The sequence below is a fragment of the Pseudochaenichthys georgianus genome, unplaced genomic scaffold, assembly GCF_902827115.2.
Source record: "Pseudochaenichthys georgianus unplaced genomic scaffold, fPseGeo1.2 scaffold_296_arrow_ctg1, whole genome shotgun sequence".
Classification (NCBI taxonomy): domain Eukaryota; kingdom Metazoa; phylum Chordata; class Actinopteri; order Perciformes; family Channichthyidae; genus Pseudochaenichthys; species Pseudochaenichthys georgianus.
This window is the reverse complement of record NW_027262957.1, coordinates 88,403-114,926: the sequence shown is the minus strand read 5'-3', so window position 1 is coordinate 114,926 and position 26,524 is coordinate 88,403. Positions and strand designations below refer to the sequence as shown.

The following is a 26,524-nucleotide window of genomic DNA, read 5'->3' as shown; positions in this document are numbered from 1 at the left end:
GTCCTAACCTGAACGAGTCGTAAATGGTGTTAGAGCTATTTGTTGTTGCTAATGTATTTGCTAGCAGGCGTGTTTAAAAGCATCCTATATGTTTCTAATCAGACAGATATACACATGATCAACACGGCTGCTTCATCACACCTCAATGTCGCTGCTGACTGCGTTTCATTAGATTGTCAGTTAGCCCCATCTAGTGGACAGCTGGTAGAACTACATCACCTCTCACTGGTTTCTTGCTCTTGTTGGACAGGTTCTCACGTGACTCTGATGTGTTTACACTCTGAAGTTATGAGGGAGTGACGGCGTCCTCAGATCAGATGCACGCAGACACAGGACTGAGGAGGAGGACATGAGCAGAGTCTCTGCCACACACGCAAGCGTCGACATTGACCTGAAGATAATTCAGCAGGTGAGAATATGATTTTCAAAATGTGGGATTATACATTTGGGGATAAATACAACCGAGTAGTTACCTGAGCTAACCACAGAGATGTGTTGACTAACACTCAGTTCATTGATGAGAATCCTAAATTAATCTGTAGATGTTTGATCATCAGTATCACTTTGATCACTTTGTTCTGTATCGCTGTTTAAATGTACTAATTTTTTCTTGATGCTGATTCTATATATCTATAAAGTATTGTGGAGAATTTCCCTCGGAGTTAAAGAATGATTTTAAAAATACTTCCTTGTAATGGTGCCAGCTTTTGGCAGCAGTTTGATTGTAACCTGAGATCATCAGTGCTGTGAGGGAGTGTCAAACCTGGGGCCTATGCTACGAAGCTGGTTCAACCTAACCTGGATATGTTTGAGTTAGCCGGTTGGCCTAATCCAAAACATACGCGCTCTCGCTAAACTGTACTACGACGCTGGTTATCAAGTGGATCGCTCAAGCCAGCCGTGTCCTATCTAGTTAGGTGCGCGTTCACATGAAAGGGGTGGTATTTGGAGCATTCGACCAATCACAAACATGGAGAAGCGTACTGACAGCGCAGCGTCATACTTCCTGAATGAAAAGTCAACTTTAATACTAGTCAAAAATGAAGAAGTTAAACTTTAAACATCCATGACTTAAACACTTTATCCAGGATAAAAGCCACATAGCTGCACCTGCAAGGTGAATACAGCTGGAAAAAAAAAAAGTGTTTGAATGCGTACATTAACAGGTTTATCATATCACTGCCCCGTCTAAAACACGATCTGACTTCAATTACATTTGTCCCGAGTGTTTCGTCAACTTATGTGTTGCTTAAAATAATACTTCTGCATACAGTATGTGACACTGTGAGTGTTGCACGGCCAGATACGGCTCAGCTGACTCAGATAAGGAGATATATGATACATTATGAAGTGATATGCCGCGGACTGTACTTAATGTACTCTGATCCGGTTACTTATGTTGTGGCCGATATTTAAGTAAGCTTTCTTAACGCTAATGTTATAATAGTCAGACTGCTCTGAAGATGGAGGTGATATTCTATTAATGTTCACGTTCACACAGTCAGTGATTTTTGCCGGCCGTCTTTCCTGCGACGGCAGTTTTTCTGTATTTCCTTTCTCCTGTAATATGACTTGATCGCTTTAAACTCCGCACACTGAGCTCTGATTGGTCAGCAGGCGGTGCTTTCACTGAGTTGAGCTCTTAGCCTGCAACCTAACCTGGTCCCGACCAGGTTAGCTGCTTAGCATATATTACCATGGAGATCTAGCCTGCTAAAAAGAGAACCAGCTTCGGATGACCGGAAAGCCGGAGTTTTCCCTGAATTTAGCCGCTAAGCGAAAATCCTGCTTCGCAGTATACCCCCCAGGATCAACGTGACTGAGGTGCTTTTGTTTATTTGTAATCTTTGAAGAGTAAACAAACAAGGAATGATGTGAAACCTCTTTGTGGTCTCTTCAAAGTCACTGCGTGTTTAGGGCCTTCATGTCTTTACTGATACTGCAGTCAGAGACGCTCCAGTGGAGTCTCATGTTCGCTGGACTTTGTATCTGAAACTGTTTGATGGAGCGTTCAGTTTTCTGGTGGGATGTTTGTGATAGCGTGAGATATGTTAGTGGAGGGTCCGTCTTCTGTTCTAGTATCAGCGTCTGAACTGCAGCATCTTAACTTAACATGACGGCAGCACTGATCCAGGTTTTCAGTAACTGTCCAGGTCTGTTTAAATTGTAGTTCCCATCAACCAGTCTCTAAATACAGCCAGAGCCCATTCCCTTTAAACACTAGTGTTCTTCTTCTCTATTACTTTAAAATATCATATTCACAAAGTATTCATGGTGTTTTCTGACAGTTCAAATGTCTTTAAACTAAGTTAAACTGACCGGATCAATATGACAGCACAGGGTCCCTCGATCAGAGCATCTTTATCAACTAGCTACTAAACAGAAATAACAGACCCAATAACAGAATCCAGTATTTAACGTGGCCATTCAAAAAGGCCAGTTCTATCATCTGACGGTATGAGCAGAACGTACTTGATCATTTGCTGTTGTCACTGCAATGTGTGTGCGACACGACTATTTGGCCAAGACGCTGCAGGCGGCTCTGTTGTTGTTTCTGACGTTGGTTTCCAGGGGAATTCCACGGTGATCAGTCCTGTTGTTTATTATCATTTGATGTCTTGTGTTTTTGACAGTTTGACTGATAATGTTTCAGCGTGAATATCAGAAGATGTAGATCACAAATCGTCATTGTGTTTGATCAAAAATGTTCACTTAAACTTCATCCAAAATTAATTTGGTCATAAATAAATACTGTGCCAATCAAAATAACATCATAACAATGCATTTTTGTTTAATCACTCAAAATGGTTTATCTTATTTTAAGCTTATGAACTTGTAAGACCTAAAAAACATTTGTTTTAACAAAGCCTTTTGCTAGAACTTGAACCATCCTCTTGTTGCCCTGTCTACCTAATGTGTACATATTTTTATTCAGATTGTATTACTCTATAGCACTTTGAGTTGAAAAGTGTGCACTTTGAGTTTTGTTTATTCAAATGAAAAGTGCGATTATAAATGACATTGATTAATGATGTTATTGGTGAAGGATCCATAGTTACAATTTTCTTGACTTTAACCTGGAAGAAATCCTAATAAAAGAACAGATCTGTGTCTTCAGGCGTCCGCAGAGAGGACGGAGATCAGTCCATACTGTGGGAAACTCTTCATCACAGCTACACTAGGATGCTCATGAGATCAGTCAACTGTCAGAGTGAGCATTTGTAAATTAGTGCTGAGCTTTATTTCATTGGATGATCAGTTACCACCATCTAGTGGACAGCTAGTAGAACTACACCCTCTCTCAAACTGACTGGTTTCTTGTGCCTGTTGGACAGGTTTCTTGTGACTCATGTGTTTTGATGCTCTGAAGTTATGAGGGAGTGACGGCGTCCTCAGATCAGATGCAGGCAGACACAGGACTGATGAGGAAGAGATGAGCAGAGTTTCTTCCACATGCAGGGGTTTGACCTGAAGGGAATTCAACAGGTGAGAATATGATTTAAATGCTTTTTGGAAATCTGGGATTATACATTTGGGGATAAATATAATCAAGACGTCACCCTGCCTTACCATGGAGCTTTGTTTCCTGAAACTATTGTGTATTGTGGAGAATGTTTTTCAAGAACAACTTCCTTGTAAAGGTGCCAGTTTTTGGCAGCAGTTTGATTGTAATCTGAGTAAGCATCCTTAGTGCTGGGAGGAAATGTAAGAACCGGACTGACGGCTTGGATCAACGGGACTGAGGTGTTTTTATGTCTTTATCTCTGAAGCGTACACACACCAGGCAGATTATAAACATCCTTTGAGGTCTCTCCACAGTCACTGTGTGTAGAGGGCCTTCATGTCTTTAATGATACTGCAGTCAGAGACGCTCCAGTGGAGTCTCATGTCAGCTGGACTGTGTATCTGAAATCCTCTCCTATCCAAGTCAGTTCATTGTGGGTGTACTTTAACCAACCTGGTCTCACCAGAATGCGTGACTCCACCACGACTCCTTAACACCGCATTGCGTGGTGGAGTCATGCATTCTGCTACATTTACGTGTCTTCACCATCCCAATGTAAAGCGAATGAGGCTCCTTTGTCGTGGTGCACACACGCATTTCTACAACGTCACACAGTGAGCTTTTATTCTATAAAACGTTTTTAAAATCTACTTTATAGCTTGTAGTAACTCACGGGAGGCTTCTTTTATTAGGGTCTGAGACCTAGGTCGGCGAAGACCCTATTGAAATCGGTCGCGACCGATAAACCTGAGAAAAACACCCATAAACAGAGAAAACGACCGGCAAAAGCACAGAAAATGTTCGGAAATAATGACGGCTGATAGGCTACGTGAGCCCAGTCACGTGGGCGAAGCGAGCGATAACCATGCAAAACCCACTAAAAACAGGGGGGAAAAGGGGCAAAAGCCCATTAAAGGTGGCCCAAATCATGCCAGTGGGTAGGCTAACGGCCTACAGTGAGGTGGGCTCACCCACCTCCATGTTAAATCGCACATGATTGAGATTGGACCGATTATTTGTTATGATTATTATTTGAACTCTTGTAACGCACTTTTGAGCCCCGCAACATATGTGAAAACCCACCAAATTGTACACGCGCGTCAAAAGTTGACAAAATTGCGATGTGTAATTGGTTCCGGAACTTAAAAATTGCGTAGGCCACGCCCACTTCATTATTTCCGAACATTTTCTGTGCTTTTGCTGGTCGTTTTCCTTCGTTTTTCTGGTCGATTTCAATAGGGTCTTCGCCGACCTAGGTCTCAGACCCTAATAAAAGAAGCCTCCCGTGAGTTACTACAAGCTATAAAGTAGATTTTAAAAACGTTTTATAGAATAAAAGCTCACTGCTGGACGTTGTAGAAATGCGTGTGTGCACCACGACAAAGGAGCCTCATTCACTTTACATTGGGGTTGTTTGCGTGGTGCAGACACGTAAATGTAGCAGAGTGCGTGACTGGCTATTCTGACCCACAATCCTTTGCAGTGGGTAAAGGTGCAATGTTTTGAAGAAGTTGTATGTCCCAATTGCATGCAAGAGAACAAACTTTGTAACTCCAGTGGCAGAACTTATGAAGAGAAAAAAAAAAAGTACATCATTCCCTAACCCTAACCCTAACCCTAACCTCCACAGCAGATATGCCGCTCGTCCATTGACTTCTCTCATTCTTGTTATTGCTGATAAACACAGTTCATTGTAAATGTCCATAGATAAATACATTGTGTTTGATTTAGTATGAGCTCACTCAGACTCCCTTCTTGTTCATTCCCAGATCCAGTGTGTGGCAGAGAGGAAGGAGCAGTAACGAGCATGTTGTTGTGTTTGTGTTTAGGTTCGACTCCACAACAGATCCTCCAGGAATCTACAGAGGACCTTTGAGCCTGCCAACCTGCAAGATGGACACCACTGATCCAAAGTTATTATTCATCTTATCAGTATTAACATGTTCAAAAGTCAGCATCATGTTCAGCAGAGTGTCAGTGAACCTTTGCATTCATCATGTTTTTGATTCTATCAGGATCCACCATGAGGGACCAGACCCTCCTGGACCTGGACCCAGCTGTGTGTCCATGAAGAGTGAAAACTCTATGCCTCGATTTATTGATTTTAAAGATGGAGAGCATGATGATAGTCCAAGGTAAGAATTAAAGCAAAAAGTCATTTTTCTTTTTCTTTATTAAAACGCTTGAAATTCAACATAATTATCAACAAAGTTGTATCTTCTGAACATTCATCAGTGATTGTGTTTCTATCAGGATCCACAATGAGGGACCAGACTCTCCTGGACCCAGCTGTGTGTCCATGAAGAGTGACTGGTCTATGCCTCGACCTATTGGGTTTGGAGATGGAGAGCATAGCGATGGACCAAGGTATGAATTAAAGTTATTTTGTTGTTCACTTTTAAAGCTTTAGAATGTCTACATCCTTCTCAGCTGCATTGTATTTGCTGCACATCGTAAAGGAGTTCTTGAAGCAAAGAACTGAACCACAAGGAGAACACAGCAGAGCTTCAAACTGATGTCAGACACTGAAGATGTATTGCACTTCTGACAGTCTGACACAATCAGCACATTCAGACTGTCCTGTTCGGATCAGCCTACTGGCTTTAGTCTGGTTTGTTTATCAAAGCTACTTCCTGTCCGCGTCTGCTTTTCATTGATGTCTCTCTGTATGTCCGGTTTGAAGGAGGATCTTCAAACTCAGCACGTGTAACTCTTAGTTTCTGTATTTGTTTTAAAACCCTCCTCTTTGCTCCACAGAGTTCATCAGCAGAGATCAGAGGGTCCTGGTGGTCAGTCTGCCCTGCAGCTTCAAACTGACCTGGACTCCATATTTATGGTGAGTCAGAGTGAATGCACAGCTACTCCTGCTGACTACAACAGCCACAAACTCAATACTGAATTGTCATCAATACGGTCTTAATATGCATTATTTTGTATTTACAATTGACATTTTAAGTGATATGTATAAGTACATCGCAATGCCAGTCCTTGCAGTCCTGTGAGGGCACAGCAGCCGTGTGCGATGTGTGAAGAATATGGAGGGTGGTGAGGGTGGTTGGTTCAAGGATGAAACAGTCAACGCAGTGGATTTAAAGATAAGCACATGCAGGCAGGAGTTCCAGATCATTGTTTTTATTTTTGATTTGTTGATTCTTGTCTTCTTTGTTGTCTAGTGGATCTGGTAGGAAAATACAACATATCTTAGTTCAAACATAATATTCATACTTCAAATTATATTCCAGCAAAGCAGTTATCTTTTTACATAATAATATGTAATGTAGAAATAAAGTAACCAAATGCAGTGTAAACGGTTGCTACGGCCCCAACCTCTACTCTGCGGTAGTGGCTCGTGCTGAGACCCGCAACATGAACGAATACACGCAATAACCGGTACTTGGTAACGAGCATTTATTGATAATCAGCCGTTTGCTCACACAAGCAAAACGGGAAACAAAAGAGGTCTGGAGGACTGGCCGAAAGGAAGAAACAGAAGGAGGGAACCCGAGCCAGCCACACCACAGGCCGTAGGACCCAGAGCTCCCCCCAACCAGAAATCAATTATAAACCCTAAGGGAAACTAAATGAAGCTGCAAAAACTAGACTACCAGGTCCTCCAGGCTAAACATAAACACATCAGCCAAAATATGGCCTACAGCTCAACATGGCAAAGAGGTATTCTGAGGAGAGTGTCTCCCGGCGTTGGGACAGGTGAGACATCCTTCTCCTCCAGCTTCTCCTACACGGCTGAGTGGAATTTGGAGCACCTGGGCAGAGGCGGAGCCAGGGAGACAGAAAGACAACAAGGAGGGGAGCACGTAACAACGGTAAAGAAGATAGGCAAGGCAAGGCAAGGCAAGTTTATTTATATAGCACTTTTCAACACAAGGCAATTCAAAGTACTTTACAAAAAATGAAAGACATTAAGCATTAAAAAAGAAAAACTAATAAAATAAACATTAAAAGAAAAAATACATGGATAAAAGTTACAGTGCAGTTTAAGATATGAATAGTTCAATTAAAAGCAGCGACAAAAAGAAAAGTATTCAGCCTGGATTTAAAAGTAGTAAGAGTTGCAGCGGACTTGCAGGTTTCTGGTAGTTTGTTCCAGATATTTGGAGCATAATAACTGAACGCTGCTTCACCATGTTTAGTTCTGACTGTGGGGACAGAAAGCTGACCAGTCCCTGAAGAGCTGAGAGATCTGGATGGTTCATAATTTAGCTGGAGGTCAGTAATGTATTTTGGGCCTAAACCATTCAGTGCTTTATAAACCAGCAGCAGTACTTTGAAATCTATTCTTTGACACACAGGAAGCCAGTGTAAAGACTTCAGAACAGGAGTGATGTGATCCACTTTCTTAGTGTTAGTGATGACTCGAGCAGCGGCGTTCTGAATCAGCTGCAGCTTTCTAATAGACTTTTTAGTGAGACCTGCGAAGACACCATTGCAGTAGTCGAGTCTACTGAAGATAAAGGCATGGACAAGTTTTTCCAAATCCTGCTGTGACGTTAGTCTTTTAATCCTAGATATATTCTTTAGGTGATAGTAGGCTGATTTAGTAACTATTTTAATGTGACTGTTGAAACTCAGGTCAGAGTCCATGACTACACCTAGATTTCTGGCTTTATCTGTTGGTTTGAACATTGCACACTGAAGCTCAGCGCTAACTTTTATACGTTCTGACTTGGCTCCAAAAACCATTACCTCAGTTTTATCTTTGTTTAATTGGAGAAAGTTCTGACACATCCAGTCATTGATTTGTTCAATGCACTTACTCAGTGTTTGAATTGGAGCATAGTCTCCTGGTGAAATTGTTACGTAAATGTGTGTGTCATCTGCATAGCTATGGTAACTTATGTTGTTGTTCTTCATTATCTGAGCCAGTGGTAGCATGTAGATGTTAAAGAGAAGAGGCCCCAAGATGGAGCCTTGAGGAACCCCACATGTCATATGTGTCGACTCAGATGTGTATTTACCTATAGAAACAAAGTTGTTTCTGTCCTTTAAGTAGGATTCAAACCAATTTAGAACTGTTTCCGAAAGTCCCACCCAGTTTTCCAGTCGGTCTAGTAATATGCTGTGGTCAACAGTGTCAAACGCAGCACTGAGATCTAATAATACTAACACTGAAGTTCTGCCACTGTCTGTGTTTAAGTGGATGTCATTAAAGACCTTTACAAGAGCAGTCTCAGTGCTGTGGTTTGGACGAAAGCCTGACTGGAACACATCGAAACAGTTATTTAAATGCAAGAAATTACTCAACTGTTGAAAAACAACTTTTTCAATGATTTTACCTAGAAATGGGAGGTTTGATATGGGCCTGTAATTGTTCATTACTGAAGCATCTAGATTATTCTTTTTTAAGAGCGGTTTAATGACTGCAGTTTTCAGGGCCTGTGGAAAAATACCTGAGTGAAGAGATTTGTTTACTATATGAAGTAGTTCTGAGGCCATGCAAGGCAAAACATCTTTGAAAAATCCTGTTGGAATAATATCAAGGCAGCAAGAGGAGGATTTCAGAAGTTGTATAATGTCCTCTAGGTTGTTATCATTAATCTGATGGAATTGTGTCATGGTGTTTGAATTGATATTAGGTGGACATAGGGACAACACATTTGCTGTTCCTGATGCAGAGGCACTGACTGCTTGTCAGATTTTCTGAATTGTGTCAGTGAAAAAGGAGGCAAAATCATTGCACGCCCTGGTGGATAGAAATTCAGAGGCTACTGACACAGGGGGGTTAGTTAGTCTGTCGACGGTAGCAAACAAGGCACGTGCGTTGTTTTTGTTTTTGGTAATGATGTCAGAGAAGAATGATTGTCGTGAGTTTTTCAATTCCAAATTATAAAGACCAAGTCTCTCTTTATAAATGTCAAAGTGAACCTGGAGATTTGTTTTTCGCCACCTGCGTTCAGCTTTTCGACATTCCCTTTTTTCTGTTTTCACGGTCATGGCCTTTCTCCATGGAGATATTTTCTTCCCAGTCACTTCCTTTACCGTAATTGGAGCAATGACATCTATAACATTTTACATTTTTGAATTAAAATGATCTACTAGCTCATTTACTGAGGTGTTAGCAGGGGCAAGTGTGGTAGAAAAATTCTGAGTAAACATTTCCCTAGTATTTTCAGTTAAATATCGCTTTGTGGTTACCTCTTTTTGAACATTTGTGTGAACAGAAATAGAGCTCTCAAAGAAAACACAGGAATGGTCAGACAGTGCAACATCAGTCACCGCAACCTTAGAGATATTCAGACCCTTTGAAATAATTAACTCCAGAGTGTGCCCCTTATTGTGCGTGGGCACCGGCACATGCTGAGTCAGTCCATAGCTATCAAGAACACAAAACAGTTATTTAGCCCCTCTGTCCTGGGGGTTGTCAACATGGATGTTAAAATCACCAACAATGACTAGACCAGGGGTGGGGAACCTCCGGCCCCCGGGCCGTATACGGCCCGCGTGACCATTTGGTACGGCCCTCGATTTAATTTATAAACACATGCAAAAAAGAAAAAAAAATTAAGAAATCTAGACCGCAAAAAAAATTAAACAAGTAAGTGCCTGTTTTTCCTGGCCAAGGTCAGGGTCCTTGAACACAACACAAGCCTAACGTGTCATCGCGTGGTATATGTCTCATCTGACAGGGGTGGAGTTCTGCGGGAGAGCACCAGAACGCTGCTCCGGGCCGGGACTTCACAAATTGCAGTACCCATAAGGAGCCATACACATGCCGCAGTTTTTGCGTGGCTGTGTCTTTAGTTGAGAGCCCAGTGGTGATCTGTTCATCTGTCATACTGATCATACAGTCAATAACTTTGTTGTTGTTGTTATTAGCATCTGGTTAGCTAGCTATGCTAACGAATAAGAAGCTTTTTCTACAACCAGTGAGGTAAAGGCACATCTTTATATGATCATTATAGTTATAAAAACACAAGAAAATAAAGTAAACAGGTATAAAATACTATATGACAGTAAACAAAAGTTCTTATTAATAAACAAGAATACAGGGGACTGATTTGTAAAATATCCATAACGAAAAATAAAATCTGTTTACAGATCTGTTGTATATGGATGTTGAGAGATGTATCCATAGATCTCTTAATTTTGCTCTCAAAGTGCACCAGATTGATGCTTTTAACTTCAATATTTAAAAAATAAATCTTCCCGGGCGAGCATGGGACCCCCCTAGATGAGGTTAGGTCCTCCCCGACTTAAATTATGTTCACATTGATAGGAAACTAAATACATTTGCACACATCTTGTGTCCATATCTTTCTGTTTTGGTGGTCATGCCACAATCGTGCACGTGCATGCATGCACGAGGTGAGATATCTGGATTAAGAGGTTGCTTTGTCTTTGCACAGCATGAAAGAAAGGCCAAATGAATGGGCAGTGATTTTAGTATTTTTAAGCAGAGGTCAATAATTTGTACGGCCCTCGGAGGATGTTGAAAAAATTGAAATGGCCCTTGAGAGGAAAAAGGTTCCCCACCCCTGGACTAGACAGACAAAGTCAATACACACTATAGACAGCAGTTCAGTAAAGTCATCAAAAAAGCTTGCACAGTATTTGGGTGGTCTATAGATATTTAGGAACAGAGCTCGAGAGGAGCATTTCAGCTGAAGGGCCACATATTCAAAAGAATCAAAGTTTCCATACGATGTCTTCCTGCATTGAAGGGAATCATTGAACAGAATAGCAACTCCACCCCCTTTCTTATGCATTCTTTCCTGACTCATAAAACTAAAGTTGGGAGGGGTTGATTCAATAAGAACAGCTGCACTGTTATTTTGTTCAATCCAAGTTTCTGTTAAAAACATAAAATCGAGATTGTGCTCAGTGATGAAATCATTGATTAAAAATGTTTTTCCTGCCAAAGACCTGACATTTAATAAAGCTAGTTTAAGTTTGTTAAACACACTATCAGTCATGTTTTTTGTAACAAGCTGTGGCTGACATGGAATCACTACTAAATTAGATAAACTCACACAAACGTTTGAGCGCTTCCTGTTTCTAAGATGATTCACCGCTCTTAATCTATTACCTATCAACACAGATATCGGCAAAGCTACAGGCAGGCAGGGCCCCAGCATGTCCTGGAAAGAGTTGAGTGCCATACGCCCTTGAGCCTGGACCCAGCAGATATCAGTAAGAGTTTGTTGTGTTTTGTACACACACATTCTTCTTTCTTGAAGGGAGGGGAGGTGGTTGACGTAGGCACGGTGATGAAGACGGAGGAGATGGTGCGCGTCTCCGCGGTGATTTTGGTGGGCGTCGTTGAGGAGCGGGGGTAAAGGATATGGTGCCAGCCCTGCGTATCGCCTTAGTTTGGTCTTTGAACTCCAGGAAGGAATCGGTGCCAACCCTCTGTATCTCCTTCATGTGTTCAACGATCTCCAGGATGGTGGGCGAGGGTGAAAGGGTGAGCGGAGAGTAGAGGGAGCTGGGGGATGAATGAAGAGTATCCTCAAAGGCGTTGACAGGGGGGGGGTGATGGGCGATGGAGACTCCTCCGTGTGTCTCATAGGTCTCCCATAATCAGAACATTCCTCAGGCGGGTGCAGTGATAATTCTTCAGGGTTGTCTGCGCGATGTGTTGTGTATTTCTCCTGTTTTGATTCCTCTTGCCGCTTGTCCTTGGCAGAGGGAACAGATTGATGATGCAGGCAGTTGAATATGTTAGAGATAAACAATTTCACTCCTGACTTGTTCAGGAAAACTCCATTTGCCTTGAAAAGATGTCTGCGGTCCCAGAAAAAGTTAAAATTGTCAATAAAATGCACAGAATGGTCAGTACAGGCAGTTGAAAGCCAGGTGTTCAGTGCAAACAATCTGCTGAATCTCTCCACTCCTCTTCTGACTGGCGGTAGAGGGCCACTGATGAACACCTCTGCATTTAGAGAGCTGACAGTTTCCAACAAACATTTAAAGTCTTCTTTCAGCACTTCTGACTGTTGTTTCACAACATCATTTGTTCCAATGTGCAGAACCACATTCTTCACAGTCAGATGTTCAGCCCCAATATGCAGGATCTTCTCAGCCAAGTCAGAGACCACATCCTTGGGAAAACAGAGTACTTTGGTGTTGTTCTTATTACACAGACCTTTTACATCTCTTACAGCAGAGTCACTCACAATCAGAGTTTCAGGCCCAGTCGTTAGCTTTCCCTCTAGCCTTTTACTTTTGGAGTAGCTATTGGTCCTTACCCTGCTGTGTGAAGAGGACGGGTTATCCAGGTCATCAGAAAGAGATCTCCGGCTCTCGGTCAGCGGAGCGTATCTGTTCTGGATTGGCACACTTGGTGGTTTAGGAGGATTTTTTGTAGTTCTCCCTTTAGCAGATGTCCATGGCTGTTTAGGGGTTGAAGAGGCACTCTTCCTGGGTGATAACAATGCAGGCCAGCCGGTCGCATCACAGATTTCTGAGTGTTGGGCTCTGCCTGTTATCCATCCTCCCAAATCCCATGGAAATGATTTACTCTTAGGCTTTGCACCCAGAGAGTTCCAGGGAGGACTACCACTTGTAGATGTATTACCCGGTATACTGCCCTCCTGTTCCTTGGAATCCTTGTAGCTGCTAACTTGCTGTGAGTTAGCATACCCTTTTTCATTATTTTGCAACACTGGTAAAGTGGTGTCATTCCCACGACATAGTCCATTCACTTCCACGTTAACTTCCAACCGTTGCATTTTCATTTCCAACACAGCCATCTTCTGTAGAAGTTTGTGGAAGTCATCTGTAGAGAACGGAGGCATTTTGCTACCAACTAGCTTAAGCTAAATAGCATGCAGTAGCCTACCAGGCTTTAGCTGTTGCTAGGCTACGCTACTGTAAGACTGGGGTCGTCATAAAAATGTTGAAATATGGCTGAAACTCTCCGTCTATTTACGAAGATGAACTGTGCCAGTGATAAGTTAATGTCCAGGAGCCGCTGCTCGAAGTATTCAGAGAATAAGAATAGGAAAATCAGCATAAAAAGTAAGCAGAGGCAAGAGCAAGCAGAAAAGCGTCTGCACTGTAAGAAAGATAAGCAGTGCACTATAGAAAGGTAAACTACTCAAACTGCGATGAAAATACAAAGGAGAGGAAAACTTACTGATTATTTACTCAGACAAACAATTGGTTCTCAGGAGTTACATGAGCCTGCTTCCCTGTTCACGTGGGAGAGGGTTTGCCACAGGTGAGCTGGCTGCCTTCATAGATTAGCAGGAGGAGGGAGCAGGTAGCTCCCTTCCATTTATAACATTATTACGCACACACACACACACTTTAATTTGACTAAATGCAAATACAGTAGTGCCGTGTTGAAAAACACGGAACAGTTCATTCAACAATCATTAAGGATCACGTCTTTATCATGAATTGTGTCACCACTTGATTGCTTCGTGAGAATGAGCCACACACATCAGCATGAGAGTATGTGTGTTCATGCTGGATTATATTATTACATTACCAGGCATTGTATTGTTTGTTCCTGTGAAGACAATGCAAACATTAAATTGCTGAACACTCGAGAGAAGATATTCTCTACGGGTAGGAACTAACGTCAGTGTAGCTGTGAGACGTAAACTGCAAGTGAAAGGCAGGTTCACGATCTGATGTTGACTTCCAGTTAAAGTTTACATTTGATTCTGTTCCAGCTGCTGGAGGACCACATCGTTACTTTTGTAAAAAACGAACTGAAGAAGATCCAGACAGTCCTGACTTCAGATTACCCAGAATGCTTAGAGATACAGAGGGAGGACGAGGTGTTGGACGGTGAGGATGAAGAGCAGAGGAGCAGCAGAGAGGCCTTTCTGAACATCTCACTGCACTTCCTGAGGAGCATGAAGCAGGAGGAGCTGGCTGACCGTCTGCAGAGCAGTAAGAGGGTTCAACACATTGAACATGATGGAGAGGAGGTGGAGGAAAGATGGGAGGAGTTTCACTTTATAAAACTTAGTCTTTAATCAGTGCATACGCTTATTGGTTAGTACTGGTACTAAAACATTCATTAAGGAATCAACAAAACGTTGCGCTGTTAATATTTTTGTTCTGGGTACATTACTAATAAACGGAGCTGAACAGTTAACTATGATGATATGAAACTAGTGAACGTTAATGTTCCAGATTAATCTGGAAACCTTAACGGGCTAAGAAAGTAGCGCAAATGAATCACTTCACTAAACTTTATGTATTTTGTTGAAACTGATTGTTCCATGAATTGCATGGCAGTTAAAAGGCACAGAAAAACAGAAATCTGCAAAAGCTAGACTGGAGACCACTGGACATCAGTAAGAACCATCAGTACCTCGCTACAGCTGCACCAAGCTTTAAAAACATGTAGTGGAACCAGATCCATGAGTACATTCTGCACCCAATCTTTCAGTGTGGTGTAAACAGAGGAAAGGCATTTTGCCAAATCCTGCGCCGGTTTCCTGAAGTCACACAGGACTTTGAGATAGCGGACAGAGCTGTATACGTATGTTGACAAAACAAATGTTCCAATCATACGGACCAGACATCAGAAAGACTTTGCGCTGCCAGCTCCAGAGCACAATGCCTTCGTAATGTCTGATTCGGTACCTGTGCGGGTGGAGCTGTCATAGTTTTACTTTGAGGAAGTGGGCATGGTGAGCTTGTGTTAAGCACAGACCTTATAGAGTGGTACAGGAATCAGTCCTAAAACCAGGAAGTGAGTTAGCATTTCACCACTTCCTGTTCCCTCGTCTCAGATTCAACGGTTTTTTGAACATATTTTTGGAAAATATCTGGAAATAAGTTCTGTGGTTGAGACACATTGAAGAGACGGATCACGTTTTGTTCTACGACATTAAATCCATCACCAGTGACCCCTCTGGTGATTTATGAAGAGTTGATGTGTCTGAAAAACGATGGTTGTTACCAAGTGGCTGAATAGCACTACAGAAGTCGTGGAGGCCGTTGTACGTCATTACGCCGAACACTTAAACACTCCTCTAAGTGTGTTTGTTTGGGTCTTTAACTAAAATTCAACGAGGTCCAGTTAGAGAAAATGTCCCCATGCAAAGGTCCGGAACATCAAAATGTCTAACTTGCTTCATGAATTAGTGTGATATATATTGAAGTGACCTGTAGCTTTATCAACGTCTGCATGTAATCAACAACTGACTGCCAATCAAATAAAGAAAGTACAATTCAAAAACAACAATATTTATTGTAAATTAACATTAAATACTGTGGATATGTGTAATGTTCCTCTCGGGCTGCATTTACAAATAAAATAGAGAAAATAAATAAAATAGCTTTTGAAAATATGTGCATCTTAAAAGTGCTTAATTTTAGATAAATAAAATAAAGTGTAGCAGTAGCTTGAGTGTCCCTTTTTCTTTGTTAACCGTTTCACATCATGACTTAACAGTTTCAGCCGATTATAGAACAATATCAGTCTTTACACATCATAACAATTGAACAGTTTCAAAGTTTATCTTTCTTTCCCTCTTATATTGCAGTCCCCCACTCACTTTTTTTAAATTCAGTGTAAGAATTGAGCTGGAGCTTGTCCTGCCAGGAGTTTGTAAATCTGGGCTGACATGGAGTCAAGTTGTACTTTTTACAGTATTACGGCTTCTACAGATGACATTTTGTTATGGATTTTTTTGTCAAAGCACTTAAGCTATTCATTGCTATCGGGATGTTAAGAGCATTCCATGGAATATAACAAAAAGTGTATCTCGAGCCGGTTTCTGAAACTTACCGACCCCACCTTTAAGTTAAAAATCAAGGGTTTTTATTATTATTTACAGCAGGGGTGGGGAACCTTTTTCCTTTCAATTTTTACAACATCCTCCGAGGGTCGTACAAATTATTGAACTCAACCTTTGCTTAAAATATTGAAGTTAAAAGCATCAATCTGGTACACTTTGAGAGCAACATTAAGAGATCTATGGATACAGATGTAGCACTCCAGATCAGACTCAAATGGGTGTGTCCCAGTCAAAAGCCAAGCGGATGCCAGTGGCTGGGGGTGTTGCCAAATTGCTAGAGGGCGTTGCCCAATTTCCCCATTTGTTCAATTACAGGATTTAACCATGAGATGGCGCTTCATTCACAAAATACACAATGGGTGTTGTAGAAACATCAATATTTTAGATCAAATAAAGTATATAGTTTGCTTTATGCAGTATATTTCTTGTAATATTGTACAGTAGATTGAAGTAAATCAACTTATACATTAAGATAAGATAAGATGGACCTTTATTAATCCCGTGGGGAAATTCAGTAGTTCAAACAGCAACAGGGTGAGAGTGAAAAACAGGACAGCACAGATTCACACAGATGAATAAAATCAAAAATAAGATGAGCGATACAAATAATAATAATGAGAAACTATGAAATAAGAAATTAATAAAACTAAAATGTAATTATCATATCATATATTATAATGTATTGTATTATTAAGTAATATCATACATTAACCCCATTATAGCAGATGCCACATTGAATGGATGAACACATGTATGCATCAATAATTACAACAGTATTTCTAAATACAAGTTGTAAAAATACTTATATGTATTTAATATTAACCCTTTGGAGTCGACCGTCACGCCGGCGTGATCAGATCACATGACCTGTTCAAGCCGGTGCCGCATAAAAACAACAGTCCGGACAACATTGCTGTGTGTTTCTGTCGAAAGTACTGGCTTGAAACTATATCCCAGTCTTTGTTTCATGCAAAAAGACCCAGTAAACACAGAAATACGATGATATAAAGTTAATACAGATATATTTCAGAAGTATGAATAATGGAAGCACATATTTGAATATCTTTGCCGTATTTTATCCTTTTACGAAACGGAAAATACTGGAAACTGTAGATCCTGCTCAACAGGATGTATATGTGTATTTCTGTCGAAAGTACTGGCTTGAAACTATATGCCAGTCTTTGTTTCATGCAAAAATACCCAATAAACACGGACATACGATGATATAAAGTTAATACAGATATATTTCAGAAGTATGAATAATGGAAGCACATATTTTAATATCTTCGCCGTATTTTAACCTTTTACGAAACGGAAAATACTGGAAACTGTAGATCCTGCTCAACAGGATGTATATGTGTATTTCTGTCGAAAGTACTGGCTTGAAACTATATGCCAGTCTTTGTTTCATGCAAAAAAATACCCAATAAACACGGACATACGATGATATAAAGTTAATACAGATATATTTCAGAAGTATGAATAATGGAAGCACATATTTTAATATCTTCGCCGTATTTTAACCTTTTACGAAACGGAAAATACTGGAAACTGTAGATCCTGCTCAACAGGGTGTATTTACCATGGAGGGGGTGAGGTAATCAGGTAAACGGAGTGATACGAAACGTGACGAAAATAGACGAAGAGGGATGGTGGGAACCGAAGAGAGACGGCGGGAAATGGAGAGAGACGAAGATATACGAAAACAGGCGGCGGGAGACGAAGAGAGGCTGCGGGAGACTGTGATTGAAGTAAAGTGACAGACAAACATTGAAAATGTAGATATAGTTAGATAGATTTAGAGTTTTGAAGACTCAACTATGATGAAGAGAACTCTGAACGTGAGTCAAACTTTAAGCTTGTTTTTTGACATGGAGGAGGAGGAATCTGTGATGTTGCCCTCTGTGTCGTAGTTGACAGAAACCGCTTTGAAGCGTGGCACAGATAAAGACAGAAAAAACTGATTTTTGTACATAATGTGTGTATATATTTGTATTATATTTATAATAACACTTTTGCCTTATCAGAATGAAATCCCATGCTACCTCAATCAAACTTTCACATTATCATAGTGACATCCCATGTATATATTTCCAGCTTTTAAATGGTTTCGTTGTGTATGTTTGTGTTATGAAAAATAAAATCATTTTCAAAATCTGTTTTTACGTTTCTTTTGTGATTTTGGGTCCAAAATGTTCATATATTAGAAGATCACTGCTCTAAACAAAGTAAAAAATCCTACATCCAAACGAAATAAATATAATTAATTATGATGAATACGTTAAGTCTTGTTCATTGTTTTTCACTTTTATTAAATGTTTGATATTTCCGGTGGAAATGGTGGACTATCGGACATTCAAAATGCAGCATATTTTCACTCTTACACACATATATTCTCATTTTACATACATACATTTTCACTCTTACAGAAGAAGAGCGATCTCCCTGTGTCTCTCTGTGTGCGGGGGATCACAGGAGGGGGGGGGGAGAGCTGTGGAATGTGACTCCACACATTCCGATGGCCAATTAGTTTTAAACAAAGGGTCCCCAACATACAGTATAGGAAACATGGGGGGTTGCAACCAGGGGCAACAAGCAATAAAGTGAAAAGTAATGTTCACAATCTACAGAATAAAATATATAATGAATTGAATGATGAATAAACAGTGAGGGGTATGAATACACTAGATATCAGCCTGTGAGCAGTATGAACAGTGTGTTAATCGTTAATGTCAGATATGTACTAAGTAAATAGCCTACATTAATTTCATGATGGATTAAACCACATTTATTTCGTTAAAAATAAACAAAATGATTAAATGTAGGGTGAATTGCCCTAATGTGGAACATTTTTGCATTTCAGACTTCGGGAATCTATTGCGACAACAAATAAATAAATACAATAAATCAAAATCCAGTAACATTCTGAAATCCCCAGGATGTGTCCTAATCAAACCAAAAGAGAACATGCAGATATTAAACTCATAAAACAAATGGTAGACATATTAGTACTCTTAGTGCCAAGTTGTCTCAGACAATCTGTTTTCCTAATGTGGGACAGTTCTGTGCAAAATGTGGGACACTGAAAAGTCTATATTAAAAAGCCTCAGTCACCTTCATTCATGTAATAAAAAAATATCAGGCCAGTAACACTCAAAGCTATAGTAAATGTGCAATACCATGCTATGTTACTATTTATAATGTTATTATTGTTACAACAGAAGAGGTTTTTATTTAAATTGAAGTTAAATGTATCAATCTGGTGCACTGAGGGCAAAATTAGTAGATTTGTGGATACAGCTCTCAACACTCATATGAAACAGAACTGTTCTTACAATGTGTGTTGGAAGGTATTAAATTACTATGCATATTTTATTGTGTAAACACACATCTGATCACCTGAGAGCTGCCGTTTCATTCAGAGCATTTAAAAAAAACGACGGTCTGATTTCAACAACTCAATGTGTGATTATTATAGCAGTAATATTAGACACTAATAATACAGTAAACTATGAACACTGTACATATTATTGTTTGCCCGTGGGATTGGGATTATCGGTAGTAAGAGCCGCTGCATTTTCCTCCGGTCGGATGTGATATAAAAACAAAGCGATTATTGTTGTTGTTGTAAACTCACGTGGATTACATTTAGTGCATTCATTTCAGCTCGCGAATATATGATACATTCAATGAATGCGAGGATGACGATCGGAAATCGTTTGTTTTGACCCTGGATGCATTTCCTGATCTAAAAACATAGCGATGGTTTTGTACTTATGCCAACGTGAATTAAACATTATTTTGTTAAATAAAAACATGGTGATGTTTAGTAAATGATTAGATGTCTCTTATTTAGCACAGAATATGATCCTATCCGTGACATATGGATCTTAACAAATATCCGCTATATCAGATACCTGTAGATCAGCTGTTTATTTCACATGAGTTTCAGTGTGGCAGCTTTTCACGGCTCCCCCTGGTGGATCCATGATCCATTGCTGCTGGTTTCATTATAATTACATTTATTTATCAAGGGGGCGTTTCAAGTCCTGCGGGGGGGTTTTACTTTTCAGCAGGGGCCCACCCCGTGCCGATCACGGACCCGCACGGGTAGGCGTCTGAAACGAAGCGCTACATCTGTACATCTCTCAACATCCATATGAAACAGAACTGTAAGCATATTTTTCTTTTTGGATATTTTACAAATCACTCCCTTTTTAAACTCTATTCTTGTTATTTTTAACACCTTTTTTGTTGCTGTCATATAGTATTTTATACCAGTTTTTCATTTAGTATCATTAATAACTATAATGACCATATCAAGGTGTGCCTTAACCTCACTGAGCTGAGGATATTTGAGCCTCTCAGGAGAGAGCTCTCTTCCACCTGGTTGTAGAAAAGCTCTTTAAATTTGTTAGCATAGCTAGCTAACCAGATTCTAATAACAACAGATCGCCACTGTGTTTACAACTAAAGACACAGCCACGCAAACACTGCGGCATGTGTACGGCTCCTTATGGATTATTATCCTTATATGCAATATTTTAAGGGCTGGAGCGGCGTTCCGGTGCTCAGCACTCCTTTCAGACGAGACATATACCACGTGAAGACACGGAAGACAGGTTACGCTCATGTTGTGTTCAAGGAACCTGTCCTTGGCCAGGAAAAACAGGTACTCGCTTGTTTAATTATTTTTGCGGTCTAGATTTCTTCTTCTTTTGTGAAGTGAGAAGTTGTCCGTCTGTCGAAAACTCTTCGGTTCTCCACGAATTACACAAGTCACCCAAATCAGCGTTAAAAAAGCGGGAGGCGCCGAAAAATCCCCTATTAATGTATTGATTATAGCTCAGGTCCGTATAGGTCGGCGTCTGGGTCCGGATCCGGACAGCGGTCCGCCTGTTGCCGACCCCTGCTTTATAGCATAACGTTAGCATTTTGCTTTTGGACATTAGATTTATGATTTGAAAATTATAAAAGTAGGTACATGTTGAGATTATCCGGCTGAACAAAACATGCATCAAACCAAAATCCAGTGGAGAAATCACATTGCTTTTTGTCAAGGGAACCAGCAGCTTATTCAGGGTCAGGATACACAAATATGTCATCACTGCAACACTCTATTACAAGGACCTATGTCTTTGTTTACATTAGCATCGCTAACACTCAGAGCTAACACAGAAATGGAGAGAGTATGTGTAAAAAAGCAGAAAATAAAAAAAGGAACTCACCTTGTGGTAAACCTGAGAGAGAAAAAGAGTTTGAGCTCCATACTGTTTCTGTTATAATCCTTGATGTGGTTTGGAACATGATATGGCATTTAATCACAGCAGCATTTAGCTGAGAATCTGCTGAGTTATCAGCCTTTATCTCTGCAGCGCTGCTCCAAAGGGGGCGGGGCCAGCAGCTACATCAGAAAATCAGCCATTGTCTAAAGGCCCTGATACACCAAGCAGTCACCAGAGAACTCGCCGACGCCGCCGTGTGCTCCTGCATCTTGGCCATGTGTCGCACTGGAACACACCGCAAAGACTTCAGCCAAGCACGTACGAACTGCGCATGCGTGAGCGGCAATAACTCTCCTTACCAGGCGGCGACGGTAGTGTGTATTGGTCATTCAAAAGAGGCAACAACCGGAAGACAGAGAAGAAGAACAGACTGCGTGATCTAAACAAACAACAAATAGCGTATGCGTTCTATTTTCACTCTCGTCCATCGAAAACATGTTTCGTGCGGCACTGGAGCTATCAGCCATTGGAGTGTTGCTTGTGGAAGACATTCTCAAGCAACCGTTTCACTTCTAATGCACTGATTCGCTAGCTGAACAGCCAATCAGAGTGATTTATTTGTCCGACTGCCTGTGGCCGACGCACATGAACATGTTGAATCGGCCGTGCGTCCGCCATGAAAGGCCAAATAAGGCGTGTCACGGCCGACAGTGCAGGACACTCCAAATTGAGTTTGGGCGACAGGGCACGCTTCGTCGTACGACTAACGGAAACGGCCGATTTCGGCCTGGTGTGTCAGGGCCTTAACAGGGCTTAAATAGAGGGGTATGAGGGATGTCCAAAATGCATGATCTGTTAGGTATTTTGAGCAAAATACTTTATAGACATGTTTTTTTGTATACATCTGAGACCCATAATATATGCCTAAAATAGCATGATAGGAGATATTTGAGATATTCCGTAGGTAGTCACTTTATGTGCTGAAGAAAGTTACCTACTGTAGCATCTTACATACTTTTTAATCACATTTCTTGTTTGTGCATTCAGGAACTGCTGCTGCAGTCTGCAGACGTAAACTCAAATCCACCCTGAAGGAGAGGTTCCAGTGTGTGTTTGAGGGCATTGCTAAAGCAGGAAACCCAACCCTTCTAAACCAGATCTACACAGAGCTCTACATCACAGAGGGGGGGTCTGCAGAGGTCAATGAGGAACATGAGGTCAGACAGATTGAAACAGCATCCAGGAAACCAGACAGACCAGAAACAAACATCAGACAAGAAGACCTCTTCAAAGCCTCACCTGGAAGAGATGCACCAATCAGAGCAGTGATGACAAAGGGCGTAGCTGGCATTGGGAAGACAGTCTTAACACAGAAGTTCACTCTGGACTGGGCTGAAGGCAAAGCCAACCAGGACATACTGTTCATATTTCCATTCACCTTCAGAGAGCTGAATGTGGTGAGAGAGAACAAGTACAGCTTGGTGGAACTTGTTCATCACTTCTTCCCTGAAACCAGAGACGCAGGAATCTGCAGGTTCGATCAGTTCCCGGTCGTGTTCATCTTTGACGGTCTGGATGAGTGTCGACTTCCTCTGGACTTCCTCAACACTGAGATCCTGACTGATGTCACAGAGTCCACCTCAGTGGATGTGCTGCTGACAAACCTCATCAGGGGGAAGCTGCTTTCCTCTGCTCGCCTCTGGATAACCACACGACCTGCAGCAGCCAATCAGATCCCTCCTGAGTGTGTGGACATGGTGACAGAGGTCCGAGGGTTCACTGACCCACAGAAGGAGGAGTACTTCAGGAAGAGATTCAGAGATCAGAAGCAGGCCGGCACCATCATCTCCCACATCAAGACCTCACGAAGCCTCCACATCATGTGCCACATCCCAGTCTTCTGCTGGATCTCTGCTTCAGTTCTGGAGGAGGTGTTGAAAACCAGAGAGGGGGGAGAGCTGCCCAAGACCCTGACTGAGATGTACATCCACTTCCTGGTGGTTCAGTCCAAAGTGAAGAACATCAAGTATGATGGAGGAGCTGAGACAGATCCACACTGGAGTCCAGAGAGCAGGGAGATGATGGAGTCTCTGGGAAAACTGGCTTTTGAGCAGCTGCTGAAAGGCAACCTGATCTTCTATGAGTCCGACCTGACAGAGTGTGGCATCGATATCAGAGCAGCCTCAGTGTACTCAGGAGTGTTCACACAGGTCTTTAGAGAGGAGAGAGGACTGTACCAGGACCAGGTGTTCTGCTTCGTCCATCTGAGCGTTCAGGAGTTTCTGGCTGCTCTTCATGTCCATCTGACCTTCATCAGCTCTGGAGTCAACCTGCTGGCAGAAGAACCAACAACCTCCTGGTGGCCTAAAGTCAAACCTACACTAACAAATCTCTACCAGAGTGCTGTGGACCAGGCCTTACAGAGTCCAAACGGACAATTGGACTTGTTCCTGCGCTTCCTTCTGGGTCTTTCTCTGCAGACCAATCAGACTCTCCTACGAGGCCTGCTGACACAGACAGGAAGTAGCTCAGAGACCAATCAACAAACAGTCCAGTACATCAAGAAGAAGATGGATGAGGATCTGTCTCCAGAGAGAAGCATCAACCTGTTCCACTGTCTGAATGAACTGAATGATGGTTCTCTAGTGGAGCGGATCCAACAGTCCCTGAGTTCAGGAAGTCTCTCCACAGATAATCTGTCAGAGTGGTCAGCTCTGGTCTTCATTTTACTGTCATCAGGAGAAGATCTGGACGTGTTTGACCTGCAGAAATACTCTGCTTCAGAGGAGGCTCTTCTGAGGCTGCTGCCAGAGGTCAAAGCCTCCAGGAAAGCTGTGTGAGTGGATGAAAATAAAGAAAACAAACACTATCATACTTATGCATGTGTCATGGATGAGAAATAATACTTAACTCTTTTTTATTCTAAATAATCCTCCAGACTGAGCGGCTGTAAGCTGTCAGAGAGAAGCTGTGCAGCTCTGTCCTCAGTCCTCAGCTCACAGTCCTCTAGTCTGAGAGATCTGGACCTGAGTAACAACGACCTGCAGGATTCAGGAGTGAAGAACCTGTGTGCTGGACTGCAGAGTCCACACTGTGAGCTGGAGACTCTCAGGTCAGTATTCAACTATTTTGACAAGTTTGCTCATTAAGCTTCCATTGGCTCAATATATTTAATTTTTTAATTGACTTATCTCTTTTGACTGAGAGGACTTAAATTATACCGAGTAGACACCAACATACCAGGGTTCAGATATTAGCATCACAGGAGACTTTCCGGTTAGATGAATGGATTGTATTTTTTTTATTGTAGACTTTAAATAATGTCACAAACAAGTCACGTTGGACTAGATTGGTAACTCCAACTTTAGGTTTAGTTGAAAGTGTGCGGGTGTGTGTGTGTGTGTGTGTGTGTGTGTGTGTGTGTGTGTGTGTGTGTGTGTGTGTGTGTGTGTGTGTGTGTGTGTGTGTGTGTGTGTGTGTGTGTGTGTGTGTGTGTGTGTGTGTGTGTGTGTGTGTGTGTGTGTGTGTGTGTGTGTTCAGGCTCTCAGGTTGTCTGGTCACAAAGAAAGGCTGTGCTTCTCTGGCTTCGTCTCTGATCTCCAACCCCTCCCATCTGAGAGAGCTGGACCTGAGCTACAATCATCCAGGAGACTCAGGAGAGAAGCTGCTGTCTGTTCTACAGGATGATTCAGACTGGAGACTGGACACTCTCAGGTATGGACGGACCACACACACTGCAGGTGTCTCTCATGTTAAGTCCTTCTGCGACGATATTTTATCATGAAAGATGTATCTCTTTCTCTTAATTCTGTTAACTGGCTGTAGGATCTGAGTGTCACATCAATCCATTAAGGCATGGAAAGATGTCACAATAGAGTCGCTAAATACTAATATTAACCTGAACACGATCAGAATAGGACTCCTTTAACTTCACATCAGTAAAGTGTAGTGGATGCATCTTCCATGTGGTGATGCTGTCAAGGTCAGATAGTCTGTCCACACAATAATACACAATAGACAGAAATAAAAACACCAGGAAAAGGCCTTCTCTTACTTCCCCCTAAGGAACACTACATGGTGAACATCAGTGAGGACTCATGTTTGATAGAAGATCATTCAACTGTGTTTCTTCTTCCAGGATGGACGATGGTGGAGAGCAGAGGTTGAAACCTGGTCTGAGGAAATGTAAGTGTTGTCTTCAGTGTAATATTAGTTGAGTGTCAGGGACATGGCCTTGGTGGTCGGTTTGTGTTCCGATTGGACCAAATAAATAAATAGTGTGGACTGGTAGTCGGGGAGGTGCCAGTTCACCTCCTGGGACCTTGAGGCACAAAACCCCAAACTTCTCCCTGACGCCAGACAGACTGGCAGCCTCTTTGCTTTGGCACCTCTATGTCTGCACCTGTGTGTGTATATACAAATATATATACAGAGTGGAAAACTGAAATTACCACATCGGGATCAATAAGGGTTAATCCTAATGAAAAGTCAGACTTGCTATTTATTCATCAAAACATTACTGACAACATTACATGTATTATTACATTTATATAAATAGACAACGTCACTACACACACTCACAGATTAAAGCCTTCATTGGCTGATGATTAACTGCTGTCTGTTTCTCTCATCAGATTCCTGTGAACTCTCAAACTTTCTGACAACAACAGGGAGGTGACAGCTGTGTGGGAGGAGAAGCAGCCATATCCTGATCATCCAGAGAGGTTTGACTCCTACTGGCCTCAGCTGATGTGTCGAGAAGCTCTGACTGGTCGCTGTTACTGGGAGGTCGAGGGGAGAGGAGGGTTTGACATAGCAGTGACTTACAGAGGAATCAGGAGGAGAGGAGAGAGAGAGGACTGTGGGTTTGGAGCGAATGATCAGTCCTGGTGCCTCGAGTGCTCTGATGAAGGTTACTTTATCATTGAAGACAAAATAAGAACAGTCCTCCCTCTCTCCTCCTCCTCCTCCTCCTCCTCCTCCTCCTCCTCCTCCTCCTCCCCCTCTGGTAGAGTAGCAGTGTATCTGGATCATCCTGCTGGCTCTCTCTCCTTCTACAGAGTCTCCTC

The 26,524-nt window shown here is 41.7% G+C and overlaps 1 protein-coding gene across 1 annotated transcript; it reads left to right on the top strand.

The window, feature by feature from the left end:
• The first annotated feature begins 322 nt into the window (after nucleotides 1–322).
• LOC117442094 (NLR family CARD domain-containing protein 3-like) lies at nucleotides 323–26,215 on the top strand. The gene is made up of 12 exons (XM_071202356.1): nucleotides 323–409; nucleotides 3,336–3,486; nucleotides 5,335–5,418; nucleotides 5,521–5,640; nucleotides 5,759–5,872; nucleotides 6,263–6,341; nucleotides 14,146–14,368; nucleotides 22,503–24,291; nucleotides 24,394–24,567; nucleotides 24,996–25,169; nucleotides 25,594–25,640; nucleotides 26,090–26,215. The coding sequence occupies exons 3-12, from the start codon at nucleotides 5,399–5,401 to the stop codon at nucleotides 26,131–26,133; spliced, it is 2,784 nt and encodes a 927-aa protein (XP_071058457.1). The 5' UTR covers nucleotides 323–409; nucleotides 3,336–3,486; nucleotides 5,335–5,398; the 3' UTR covers nucleotides 26,134–26,215.
• Nucleotides 26,216–26,524: the final 309 nt, after the last annotated feature.